At 41.8% G+C, this 13,878-nt stretch overlaps 1 protein-coding gene across 7 annotated transcripts in view; it reads left to right on the plus strand.

Annotated features, from left to right (window-relative positions):
* LOC124551075 (zinc finger protein 570-like) overlaps window positions 1-13,878 on the plus strand; it is a 201,557-nt gene that overhangs the window by 65,717 nt on the left and 121,962 nt on the right. For all 7 annotated transcript variants that reach the window (XM_047125976.1, XM_047125977.1, XM_047125973.1 and 4 more), the window contains one exon: window positions 7,599-7,642. In XM_047125976.1, coding sequence (XP_046981932.1) covers window positions 7,599-7,642 — 44 coding nt within the window. The remainder of the gene's footprint in view (window positions 1-7,598; window positions 7,643-13,878) is intronic.

The raw sequence follows: 13,878 nt of genomic DNA on the forward strand, positions 1-13,878 counted from the left end.
TCCTTCCCATGTAGGAAATATGGAAAGTACACATAAATAAACAGCACAGTATGTATAAACTTGTATGCATGTTAGTTGTAAATAAGCTGGAAAACAGTAATTCAGACAAAATAGTAGACAAGTTTACTTCCATATCTCCTTAAGCTGGCTTCTCCAACCCCAGGTTCCCTGCCTCAAGTTATTCAGTGGAGCATTCTCTATGTCCTGTTACATTTTTTCATGCTCTTATGGAAACACCCTGTATAACACACATTTAAAGGAAAATGTACTGTGCTATTCCAGTTTCATTTTATTTCAGATTTGGTAAGACTAATATCGCCACATAAAAAGTTCTCCATTGTGGTATTCCATATCCTTTAACTGTAACATTAGTCCCTATCAGTGTCTTCATAGTACATCATTCTGTGGACCCTCTACTTTTTGGAAGAAAAATAGAAAGTTGATATCGAAGTGTATTCTTGCTAGCAAATTAGTAAACTATACAAGCAGAAATAATATTTGCAAAGGCAGGTTGCATTTAGAACAAGAAGCAGAATTGTCTATCTGACACTGTAGCTGGTGGTGTAGCATTCTTAAAACTAATGGTGTCCAAGACCTGTGCCTAAAATTTTTGTTTCTACACTCCTGGAAATGGAAAAAAGAACACATTGACACCGGTGTGTCAGACCCACCATACTTGCTCCGGACACTGCGAGAGGGCTGTACAAGCAATGATCACATGCACGGCACAGCGGACACACCAGGAACCGTGGTGTTGGCCGTCGAATGGCGCTAGCTGCGCAGCATTTGTGCACTGCCGCCGTCAGTGTCAGCCAGTTTGCCGTGGCATACGGAGCTCCATCGCAGTCTTTAACACTGGTAGCATGCCGCGACAGCGTGGACGTGAACCGTATGTGCAGTTGACGGACTTTGAGCGAGGGCGTATAGTGGGCATGCGGGAGGCCGGGTGGACGTACCGCCGAATTGCTCAACACGTGGGGCGTGAGGTCTCCACAGTACATCGATGTTGTCGCCAGTGGTCGGCGGAAGGTGCACGTGCCCGTCGACCTGGGACCGGACCGCAGCGACGCACGGATGCACGCCAAGACCGTAGGATCCTACGCAGTGCCGTAGGGGACCGCACCGCCACTTCCCAGCAAATTAGGGACACTGTTGCTCCTGGGGTATCGGCGAGGACCATTCCCAACCGTCTCCATGAAGCTGGGCTACGGTCCCGCACACCATTAGGCCGTCTTCCGCTCACGCCCCAACATCGTGCAGCCCGCCTCCAGTGGTGTCGCGACAGGCGTGAATGGAGGGACGAATGGAGACGTGTCGTCTTCAGCGATGAGAGTCGCTTCTGCCTTGGTGCCAATGATGGTCGTATGCGTGTTTGGCGCCGTGCAGGTGAGCGCCACAATCAGGACTGCATACGACCGAGGCACACAGGGCCAACACCCGGCATCATGGTGTGGGGAGCGATCTCCTACACTGGCCGTACACCACTGGTGATCGTCAAGGGGACACTGAATAGTGCACGGTACATCCAAACCGTCGTCGAACCCATCGTTCTACCATTCCTAGACCGGCAAGGGAACTTGCTGTTCCAACAGGACAATGCACGTCCGCATGTATCCCGTGCCACCCAACGTGCTCTAGAAGGTGTAAGTCAACTACCCTGGCCAGCAAGATCTCTGGATCTGTCCCCCATTGAGCATGTTTGGGACTGGATGAAGCGTCGTCTCACGCGGTCTGCACGTCCAGCACGAACGCTGGTCCAACTGAGGTGCCAGGTGGAAATGGCATGGCAAGCCGTTCCACAGGACTACATCCAGCATCTCTACGATCATCTCCATGGGAGAATAGCAGCCTGCATTGCTGCGAAAGGTGGATATACACTGTACTAGTGCCGACATTGTGCATGCTCTATTGCCTGTGTCTATGTGCCTGTGGTTCTGTCAGTGTGATCATGTGATGTATCTGACCCCAGGAATGTGTCAATAAAGTTTCCCCTTCCTGGGACAATGAATTCACGGTGTTCTTATTTCAATTTCCAGGAGTGTATGTTTCACAATGTTTGACATCAGTTGTTTTTCCTTTAAATTGTTGAAAAGTGGTTGATCAACCACATAGTCAGTTTCAAGTGAGAGATTTCTTACCTAGGCACATGTCAAAAAAACTATTTATCAAATGCTGTAGATTTTTTTGTTAAAGCCTTTAATTGCCAAGATCACAATAAGAAAACAGTGCCTACTGTTTTCAATGGTCAAATGATCATCTTGTTATATGGAAGTTGTTATAAAACGTCACAAGTTAGGAATACTTCAGAATACAGTAGCACTATCAAGAGTAATTCTACAAAAGCTATTAGGAGTACATACCAGGATACATACATGTGATGTCTACATCAAGATAATAGATATGACACTTAGTCATTTCATTGTTAACATCCTTAAGCAGATGTCAACTACAGAACAAAACAGAATGAAATTATATGGGGTTAATCTAAAGTCAATGGCATGAAGCTACATGCAATAAATTTCTGGTCAGAACACCTTAAAATTGTACACTGAAGAGCCAAAGAAACTGGTACGCTTGCCTATTATCACGTAGGGCCCCCGCGAGCTTGCAGAAGTGTCACTACATGGTATGCCATGGATTCAACTAATGTGTGAAGTAGTGCTGGAGGGAATTTACTCAATGAATCATGCAGGGCTGTCCATAAATCCATAAGAGTATGAGGGAGTGGAGATCTCTTCTGAACAGCACATTGCAAGGCATCACAGATATTCTCAATAATGTTCATGTTTGGGAAACTTGGTGGCCAGTGGAAGGGTGTTCCTGGAGCCAGTCTGTAGCAATTCTGTATGAGTGGGGTGCTGCATTGTCCTGCTGGAATTGCCCAAGTCCTTGGGGATGCACACTCACACTGGACATAAATGGAAGCAGGGGATGAGACAGGATGCTTATGTACATGTCGCCTGTCAGAGTCATATGTAGACGTATCAGGAGTCCCATATCACTCCAGCTGCACATGCCCCACACTATTACAGACCCTCCACCAGCTTGGAACAGTCCCCTGATGACATTCAGGGTCCCATAAATTCATGAGGTTGTCGCCCTAACTGTACATGCCCATCTGCTCAATACAATTTGAAATGAGACTCGTCGGACCAGGTAACATGTTTCCAGTCATCAACAGTCCAATGTTGGTGTTGACGGCCCCAGGCGAGGCATAAAGCTTTGTGCCCTGCATTCATCAAGGGTACACGAGTGGGCCTTCGGCTCCAAAAGCCCATATCAATGATGTTTCGTTGAATGGATGGTCCAGCATTGAAATCTGCAGCAGTTTGCATAAGGGTTGCACATGTGTCATGTTGAATGATTCTCATTAGTCATTGTTGGTTCCTTTTTTGCAAGATCTTTTCCAGTCACAGCGATGTCAGAAACTTGATGTTTTACAGGATTCCTGATATTCACAGTACACTCCTGAAATGTTTGTAGGGGAAAATCCCTGCTTCATCGCTATCTTAAAGCCAAAGGGCAACAGTCATTTTATTCTACTGTAGTTTAATGAAAAATAGTTTGGGCCCTTTTTACGAGCATATGTCCTTATACGAATTTTAGGAATAACTTAATGTGAATGATTTGTCCATTGTATTCCTAAGTATATTCTTAGTTCTGCTTCTGAAGTATTTATAAGTTACAGACTGCATAATGTTGCATTTTGCTTGAAGTGTTAACAAGTTTCAGTTTAGTGTATCTTATTTCCTAACTGTTTGTGCAATTCATATGATGACCTAATAGGTGTGGTTTGCCTAAAGAAAATATACTATTTGGTTTCTTTCCATACTATTTTATGGGTCACAATGAAGAATGTTGTAAACTCTCTATGTTGCCCCTTTTTATCAATCCCCTCTTTTGGCTCCCTCCTTTCCCTCCTTTCCTTCTCCCCCTTCTCCTTCCCTAATCCCCCTTCCCCACCCTCCCCTGCCCTGTTCTCTGTTCTCGGGAGTGAAACCAGTCCTTGTCTCTTCCTGGGATTGATTTTGTCATGTGGCATTATTCCTGTATACTTACATTTTATGTATCTGCCATCCTTACTATAATGTAGGGTTAGATAGATACATCATGTTGACTTATACTATTATGAGCCGTCACTTTTGATACAGGGCAAGACACAACCTAGTGTTCTAACTTCTGTTTGCACCAATGAAGTGACAATTTGGAAAAAAACTTTTGTAGTTGGATTACATAGATTCATTATGTTGTCGTTAATCATCATTGGCTCTAGCATTTGGTACAGTGTGATACATAATCTAGCATTTTAACACCTGTTTGCACCAATGAAGTGTCAATTTTAAAAAAAGTTTCTGTGGTCATACATTCTGTTGGGCTTGTTTGTGATTAAGTCATTTACGATGATGAGGTAATTTGAAAAAGTGGTGATGACTTTGATTGTTATACCAATTTGGTTTCTTTCCACACAATTTTATGCTTCGCAATAGTTGGTGTTATCTGTTCTGTAGCATATGACTTATGTTTGTATATGCTGTATGTGCTGCTGCTGCTGCTGCTGCTGCTGCTGCTGCTGACTGTTCATTGGTTTTAAATGTCCTGTTGTTTCCAAAAACATTTAACAGAGCATGCATATGGTAGTTGATTTGTACTATATTGTATCTGTTGTTTTGTCTTTGATAATAGTAAATCATAATAAATATATTTCGTGCATCCTACATCCCCCCCAATAAAGAAATAATTCCCTCACCGCCATGCTCAGTTCTTTCTCGGGATTGGTTCCATTTCTTGCCTCTCCTTGGCATGACTTTAGCTTTTTGGCTTTAATTGTGTGCATACTTTAAGCATCCAACATGGCTTCTTCACTTTTGGATTAAACAGGTACATACATCATGTTGTCGTATGCCATTATGGGCCCAAGTGTTTGGTACAGTGGAAGACAAAACCAGGTATTTTAATTTTTGTCTTACCTGTTTTCCTAGGTACATATTCTGTACAGCTTGCTTCTAGTTAAGTGTTTTACAAATATGAAGTAATTCAAAAGATAATGTTTCTTTTCACACTATTTGTGGTTCACAGTGAACAATGTTGTTTGTTGCTATAGCACATGATTTTTGTTTGTATGCACCATATGTGATGCTGCTGCTGTTTACTGTTCATTGCTTTTAAATGTCTTACTGTTTGTGTAACATTTTAAAAAGCTGAAATGTGTTAGTTGGCCTGTACTTTTGTTGTATTATTTTATTGTCCTTGATGAATGGAAATTGTAATGAAGAAATTCACTGCCTCCTGATGGGGTGCGTCCTACCAGAGGTTTCCTTGTGGCAGTGTAGGAACAAGATTATCAGTTGTGATTGCCCTGCCAATGTTTGTAGAAAAATGTGGCTTTGATATACATGTATGTAAAATATTAATGTGTTTTGCGTGTTGTTACAGAATACACCATTTTATCTGTTTGGTAGATATATCCTGGTATGATACGCTCTGTATCCTGCAATATGCATCCAAGTCTTTTAACAGTTTATTGAGTAAATTGTAATTTTATCTTTCTGTCCCGCACAATGATTTGAAAATGGGTTCAAGTAACCCGAAACTAGTCATCCATTAAATAAAAAAACTGAATCTTGCTACTTTGGCTGTTTTCTACATGAAACTAGTTAACGCAAGTTTCTGTCACGTTATTAACCCAGCATGCTGAAAATCCGTGTAAATAATATTTTCAGTAGGAGGTAATAATTGACTCTTCATTAATAAATCATTAAAAAAGCACTGAGGATTGATCCTTATGGGAACTCTGCTAACACGTTCCTCCATTGTGATCTTTTTGCTTCAACCATTGCCCACTGTTAGCAGAATGTAAATGTCAGTGGAATCATTGGACAGCACTTGAAGAAAAATTTGACTTTTTAGTTGGTTGGTTGTTTTGGGGAAGGAGACCAGACAGCGTGGTCATCGGTCTCATCGGATTAGGGAAGGATGGGGAAGGAAGTCGGCCGTGCCCTTTCAGAGGAACCATCCTGGCATTTGCCTGGAGTGATTTAGGGAAATCACGGAAAACCTAAATCAGGATGGCCGGACGCGGGATTGAACCGTCGCCCTCCCGAATGCGAGTCCACCTCGCTCGGTTGACTTTTTAGTTTAACAAGTAGAACATCAAAGTTGTCAGTATTGAAAGCTATGCTGAATTCCTAAAAGCACATAATAGTCACCTCTTGTTCGTTCATAGTTTGTTTCAGTTTGTCAGTCACTTTTATAAGAGCATTTGTTGTACTACACTTTTTCTGGGAACTAGATTGGTATTCATCTAAAAAGTTATTTCTGCAATTATTTTCTGGACCAAATTAAAGCTTGTCAGTTGCAGAAAAAAGCTTTCTTACCTATGAAGCACTGATTCTTTAAGGGAATGGATGGTTTCTACTCTTCTGCCTTGGTGAAGTGGAAATGTCAGTGTAGTGAAATACTCATTTAGATCTTCAATAGGACCTACAGCTTCAACTGTGGATTTGCTTTTCGTAGACCTCTTAGATTTTTCCACAAGATGAATGGTCTGTAAAAGTCCTCAGTTAATGAGTGAGCATACCTGAGTTTCACAATTTTCACAGACTTTCTAACTTCATTCCATAGTTGCTTTTAGGTGTGATGATTATCAAGGTCAGGTGTCATTTATATTTACTGTGTGCTGCATCTCTGGTACTTAGAGTTGATCGGTAAGCCATAGTGCCACTTTTCTCCTGATTCTTATGGTTTTTGTAGAAATGTGTTTATTGTAGAAATTACTGAATCTCTGAATGAAATTAGCTACTTGATAATTCACAAGAAACTTATTTTCTGCCATTTCCTGCCAAGAAATATCATAGGCCTCACTTGTAAGTTTGATCATATTCGAGCATTTAAAATCTCTAAAAGTAATCACTTGCAGTTTTTTCTTTAGGTATTACAATGAGTAAGACATGTATCTTACATCATGAGCAAACCAGCCAGGTGCCGAGATTGATCAGTGAATTATTCTAGTTGGAGACTTGGTTACGAATATTTCAATAAAGGGATGAGTTTCTGCTGTGTGATGAGTGAAAGCAGTGTAAAGTCTGATCAAGAAAGACTGTTGTTTGCAAAATGTATGTTTATACCTCTGGCCCAACAGGAGATTGGCATGAAAGCTGAGGTCCTGAAATATCCAAATGATCTCACTGAGATGGGCTGTTAAGGGTTCCACATTTGCATGGGCGAGTTGAAGTGTATTGCCATTGTGAATTATTTCTACTGTAAGCCTGCAGGTAGGAAGAACAGCTGCTGTGCAGACAGGCATGGGCAGTGCTTTGCACGGTGTGATGAAAAGAAGTGGTGTAGAGAGTGAAACAGGCAGGTAGGAGGCTGGAGAAAGTGGGGAGGTTCCAGGTCAGGTATGCTTGCCTAGTATGGAAGTTGAAGGTGTGTGTAAAGTTATGCAGAAAGACCTTTTTAATACAGGAAACAGAGTATTCATTGCAAGGAAATATGGTTTAGGATAGTGTTGAAATAAAAAAATAAAAAATCATCTTTACTAAAACATACAAAGTAGTGCATTGTACAGTTATCGTAGATTCTCTTAATCCTTTTTTCAGGAGCTGAAACATGAAGTAGAGTCAGGTGGCAGTGAACCAGAAAGGTTTGTACAATTTTTTTTATATCTCTTCTTTTTCATTTTGTGTGTGTATTGTTTTACAATTTTATGTTGTAAGCATTGTGGCAGAGAATAATGTTATACACCGAAAACTGAACACTGGAGACTAGTACCTGTAATTTTTAAACACTTGATTGGCTGTGACATATTCAGCTCTGTACTCCTTTTCTGCTTGCAGCTTGTGTTCCTCTAATTAATTTTTATCTGTAGGGCTGTAGAATATCAACTCTTTGGAATTACTCAGATGAACCTCTGGTAAAATTGTGAATAGTGATGAAAGTTTTGAGTCAAAGCCGTTGGACTGTGGAAGTTCTCAATCTGTCGTCTTTTGAAGGTATGTGAATGACACTTCGGTAGAGGGCCCCACTGTGAGGAGAAACTTCATCAGTTCTTGAACCATCTGAATTCCATTCATGGGAACATCAAATTTACCAAGAATCTGAAAAGACAGATGCTTCCCATTGTTGGATGTCTGGTTGACTGTAAAACTGACATCATCGTGGGCTATGGTGTCTTCTGCAAGCCATCAAATACATGCCTTTACTTGCAAAGGGACAACTGTCACAGTTCTGCACAGATCAGTTGTGCCCCAAATACCACTGTTCATGGTGCACATATGACTGCTGATAAGGACCATCTACCAGAAAAACTCACCTTAAAAAAGTTTTTGAAAATAATTACCATCCACTGTGGAAGATCTGCAAGGCTTTTCAATTAAAACTGAAGGGGAGTGTCCCACCTTAAGAGGCTGAAGAGGAAAGGTTCAAGTTCACTTTCCTACACATCATAGGGAATCTTGGTTCTAAAGTAGGTCCGATCCTCTTCAGACTTAATTGAGGTTGCTTTGCTGTCACCACCAAAGATTTTCATGCTCCTTAACTGTGTGGTGTGAAGGATGACTCGATTCTACAGATAGCAGATGCGTATAATGTTCTCTGTCATTGTTGTTTATCATGTGTAGTACATACTCTATGTACAGTTCAAGAAAGTTACATAGAACATTGATCCTATACCCACCTGCCTCAGCCTGATAAATCTGCTGTTGACAGACATTGTATACAGGCAAGTCAAGCAATGGACTGAGAAAACAGGCAGATTTCAACATCTGTTTCATCCTTTTGAGATTCAGTTTTCACGGAAGCTATTCAAATACGAGGGCAATTCAATAAGTAATGCAACACATTTTTTTTTCTGAAACAGGGGTTGTTTTATTCAGCATTGAAATACACCAGGTTATTCCCCAATCTTTTAGCTACACAACACTATTTTTCAACGTAATCTCCATTCAATGCTACGGCCTTACGCCACTTTGAAATGAGGGCCTGTATGCCTGCACGGTACCATTCCACTGGTCAATGTCGGAGCCAACGTCGTACTGCATCAATAACTTCTTCATCATCCGTGTAGTGCCTCCCACGGATTGCGTCGTTCATTGGGCCAAACATATGGAAATCCGACAGTGCGAGATCGGGGCTGTAGGGTGCATGAGAAAGAACAGTCCACTGAAGTTTTGTGAGCTCCTCTCGGGTGCGAAGACTTGTGTGAGGTCTTGCATTGTCATGAAGAAGGAGAAGTTCGTTCAGATTTTTGTGCCTACAAACACGCTGAAGTCGTTTCTTCAATTTCTGAAGAGTAGCACAATGCACTTTTGATCGTTTGACCATGGGGAAGGACATCAAACAGAATAACCCCTTCAGCGTGCCAGAAGACTGTAACCATGACTTTACCGGCTGAGGGTATGGCTTTAAACTTTTTCTTGGTAGGGGAGTGGGTGTGGCGCCACTCCATTGATTGCCGTTTTGTTTCAGGTTCGAAGTGATGAACCCATGTTTCATCGCCTGTAATAATCTTTGACAAGAAATTGTCACCCTCAGCCACATGACGAGCAAGCAATTCCGTACAGATGGTTCTCCTTTGCTCTTTATGGTGTTCGGTTAGACAATGAGGGACCCAGCGGGAACAAACCTTTGAATATCCCAACTGGTGAACAATTGTGACAGCACTACCAACAGAGATGTCACGTTGAGCACTGAGTTGTTTGATGGTGATCCGTCGATCATCTCGAACGAGTGTGTTCGCACGCTCCGCCATTGCAGGAGTCACAGCTGTGCACGGCCGGCCCGCACGTGGGAGATCAGACAGTCTTGCTTGACCTTGCGGCGATGATGACACACGCTTTGCCCAATGACTCACCGTGCTTTTGTCCACTGCCAGATCACCGTAGACATTCTGCAAGCGCCTATGAATATCTGAGATGCCCTGGTTTTCCGCCAAAAGAAACTCGATCACTGCCCGTTGTTTGCAACGCACATCTGTTACAGACGGCATTTTAACAGCTCCGTACAGCGCTGCCACCTGTCGGAAGTCAATGAAACTATACGAGACGAAGCGGGAATGTTTGAAAATATTCCACAAGAAATTTCCGGTTTTTCAACCAAAATTGGCCGAGGAAAAAAATGTGTTGCATTACTTATTGAACTGCCCTCGTACATTTGATGAGTGATTTGATTCATTATGGTGATGGTTTTAACCTTTATTAAATATGGAATATGGCACTGGCAGAAGTTAACTTCATAGACAAAAGTTGTTGATAGGAATTGTGAAATGTCTTTCACAGTGGGGTCATGGTAAGTTGTATCTCTGCCACCCTTGTGATATTTCTTCCACAGTTTATTGTGTGGTCACACATGCTTGGATCACCAATGGCTCACCAACTCACCCAACCACTATATATCAGGGGGACGAGAGTCAGTCGTTCTGCCTCACTCTTGAAGGCAGCTGATTGGTTTATAGCCAAAATATTAGTGGCAAACAAGGTTTGGTTCTGGCTGATTTCTCGAAGTTATGTGGATCTCTGGTAAAATTATTCATCTGTCGAGAGTAGAAAATTCGTATGTAAATGTGGGCTGCACTCCTCAGTCTATACTGATTTAAAAGTGTCTAATTTCTAATGACAATCCATATCCACAAATCATCTTGCCTGATGTATACAGCTTTGTAATATGTATTTCATTCTGATAAGCACAGTTGATGATACTTGCATGGCACCCAGTTTCTGTTCCGTGTGGTTCTGACATCGCAGATGAATGTAGTCTCTGTAGTATGATAAGAAATGAAGTTTCTGTCACTTGTTGATCATTATCACGTCATCTACAGTGTAGAGTATATTTTTGCTTCCATTTATATTCACATGAAAACATCAAATCTGTACATGCTGATCTCTCCCAAAAACAGAGTGCGCATGTTAGCTAACGTACACCGTGTGATGCACATGGTTAACAGTTGCTAATGTTTATGTTATTATTCACCCTTGTGTTCCAGACAGAGCTCATGTATTAAACAGATCAATGTTACACTCTTCAGCATGATAGTGAGCATTTGGAAGTATCTTTGTTGTTCATGAAGTGCAAGCACTGTCAGTTAAAGCCAAAAACTGGAAAGTGGGTAAGGAGGAGTGTGTCCCAACAAAATTCCTAGCATTTTACCATGTTGTTAGCAATATTTCTTTCAATATTCCCAGAATCCTCCAGGAAATTCAGGTTCAAGTGGTTTTTCACCTACCATTGAAGATTGCAGACCTTCTGGGATCAGTGAAAGATGATTTGTTATTGCAGAAGGATGCAATTCCCAAATACCATAGCAGTGTGGTAGGGCTTACATAGGCCAGACCATGCACACCATGGAAGAACTCTGCACTGGACATCAACACTGCACTTAGCTTATGCAACCAATCAAGTGTGCTATTGCTCAATATAGTATCTCCACTGAAAATCCGGTGCTAAGTGATAAAACATTAGTTTTGGCTACAGAAACATATGTTTGGACTCCATTATTAAAGGATATATGGAAATACATGTTGCAGAAAATCAGCTGTCACAACAGGTTCCATTTGGATAATTTCTGGAACCACATCATTTCCACTGTTTGCTCTAAATGAAGATGAAAAAGTAGACCGATGCCCATGGTGAGCATCAGTCCTGAAGGCAGACCCACAAATCCACTAGTGACAACAGTGCCTGCCGGGTAGAGTAATAGTGATCATTCTGTCATCGGGATTTTAAAGCATGCTATTAAATTTCAGACTAGGGAATAACTGGCAGGTTCCCAATTGAAATATTGTGGAGTGGAGTGAACGACGACTGGCTGCAAGCCCACAACTTCTTTGAATACATGGTACTTGTTACTTGTGACTCCTGTTTGTGACATTTACATTCACGCTTCCAGAGGGAGCAAGATGTCAATATGAGCGGTATGGCTATATGCCTACATTCCTGCAGCAAAACTTTTTAATAACCTGGGAAAAATTTGAAAATTAGATATGTACATTTATCTGAGTATAGAGCAATGCATGAGGGCCAGTGATATGTGGTATCCCACCATACAATAGCAGATGGCTAATACTGACCCATGTTGCATTTTGCATAGTGATGTAGATCATGGTTCAGATAAATAAGTTATCATCATCATCATCTAAGACTGATTATGCGCCGGCCGGAGTGGCCGAACGGTTAAAGGCGCTACAGTCTGGAACCGCACGACCGCTACGGTCGCAGGTTCGAATCCTGCCTCGGGCATGGATGTGTGTGATGTCCTTAGGTTAGTTAGGTTTAAGTAGTTCTAAGTTCTAGGGGACTTATGACCACAGCAGTTGAGTCCCATAGTGCTCAGAGCCATTTGAACCATTTGAACTGATTATGCCTTTCAGCGTTCAGTCTGGAACATAGTCCCCCTTATAAAATTCCTCCATGATCCCCTATTCAGTGCTAACATTGATGCCTCTTCTGATGTTAAGCCTATTACTTCAAAATCATTCTTAACCGAATCCAGGTATCTTCTCCTTAGTCTACCCCGACTCCTCCTGCCCTCTGCTGCTGAACCCATGAGTCTCTTGGGTAACCTTGCTTCTCCCATGCGTGTAACATGACCCCACCATCTAAGCCTGTTCGCCCTGACTGCTACATCTATAGAGTTCATTCCCAGGTTTTCTTTGATTTCCTCATTGTGGACACCCTCCTGCCATTGTTCCCATCTACTAGTACCTGCAATCATCCTAGCTGCTTTCATATCCGTAACCTCAACCTTATTGCTAAGGTAACCTGAATCCACCCACCTGTCGCTCCCATACAACAAAGTTGGTCGAAAGATTGAACGGTGCACAGATAACTTAGTCTTGGTGCTGACTTCCTTCTTGCAGAAGAGAGTAGATCGTAGCTGAGTGCTCACTGCATTAGCTTTACTACACCTCGCTTCCAGTTCTTTCACTATGTTGCCATCCTGTGAGAGTATGCATCCTAAGTACTTGAAACCGTCCACCTGTTCTAACTTTGTTCCTCCTATCTGGCACTCAATCCGTTTATATTTCTTTCCCACTGCCATTACTTTCGTTTTGGAGATGTTAATCTTCATACCGTAGTCCTTACATTTCTGATCTAGCTCTGAAATATTACTTTGCAAACTTTTAATCGAATCTACCATCACAACTAAGTCATCTGCATATGCGAGACTGCTTATTTTGTGTTCACATATCTTAATCTACCCAGCCAGTTTATTGTTTTCAACATATGATCCATAAATAATATGAACAACAGTGGAGACAGGTTGCAGCCTTGTCTTACCCCTGAAACTACTCTGAACCATGAACTCAATTTACCGTCAACTCTAACTGCTGCCTGACTATCCATGTAAAGACCTTTAATTGCTTGCAAAAGTTTGCCTCCTATTCCATAATCTTGTAGGACAGACAATAACTTCCTCCTAGGAACACGGTCATATGCCTTTTCTAGATCTATAAAGCATAGATACAATTCCCTGTTCCACTCATAACATTTCTCCATTATTTGCCGTAAGCTAAAGTTCTGGTCCTGACAACCTCTAAGAGCCCTAAACCCACACTGATTTTCATCCAATTGGTCCTCAACTAATACTCGCACTTTCCTTTCAACAATACCTGAGAAGATTTTACCCATAACGCTGATTAAAGAGATACCTCTGTAGTTGTTACAATCTTTTCTGTTTCCATTTTTAAAGATTGGTGTGATTACTGCTTTCATCCAGTCTGATGGAACCTGTCCTGACTCCCATGCCATTTCAATTATCCTGTGTAGCCATTTAAGACCTGACATTCCACTGTATTTGATGATTTCCGACTTAATTTCATCCACCCCAGCCGCTTTATTGCACTGCAATATATTAACCATTTTCTCCACTTCCTCAAATGTGAT

The sequence above is a fragment of the Schistocerca americana genome, chromosome 9 (genome assembly GCF_021461395.2).
Source record: "Schistocerca americana isolate TAMUIC-IGC-003095 chromosome 9, iqSchAmer2.1, whole genome shotgun sequence".
Taxonomy (NCBI): Eukaryota; Metazoa; Arthropoda; class Insecta; order Orthoptera; family Acrididae; genus Schistocerca; species Schistocerca americana.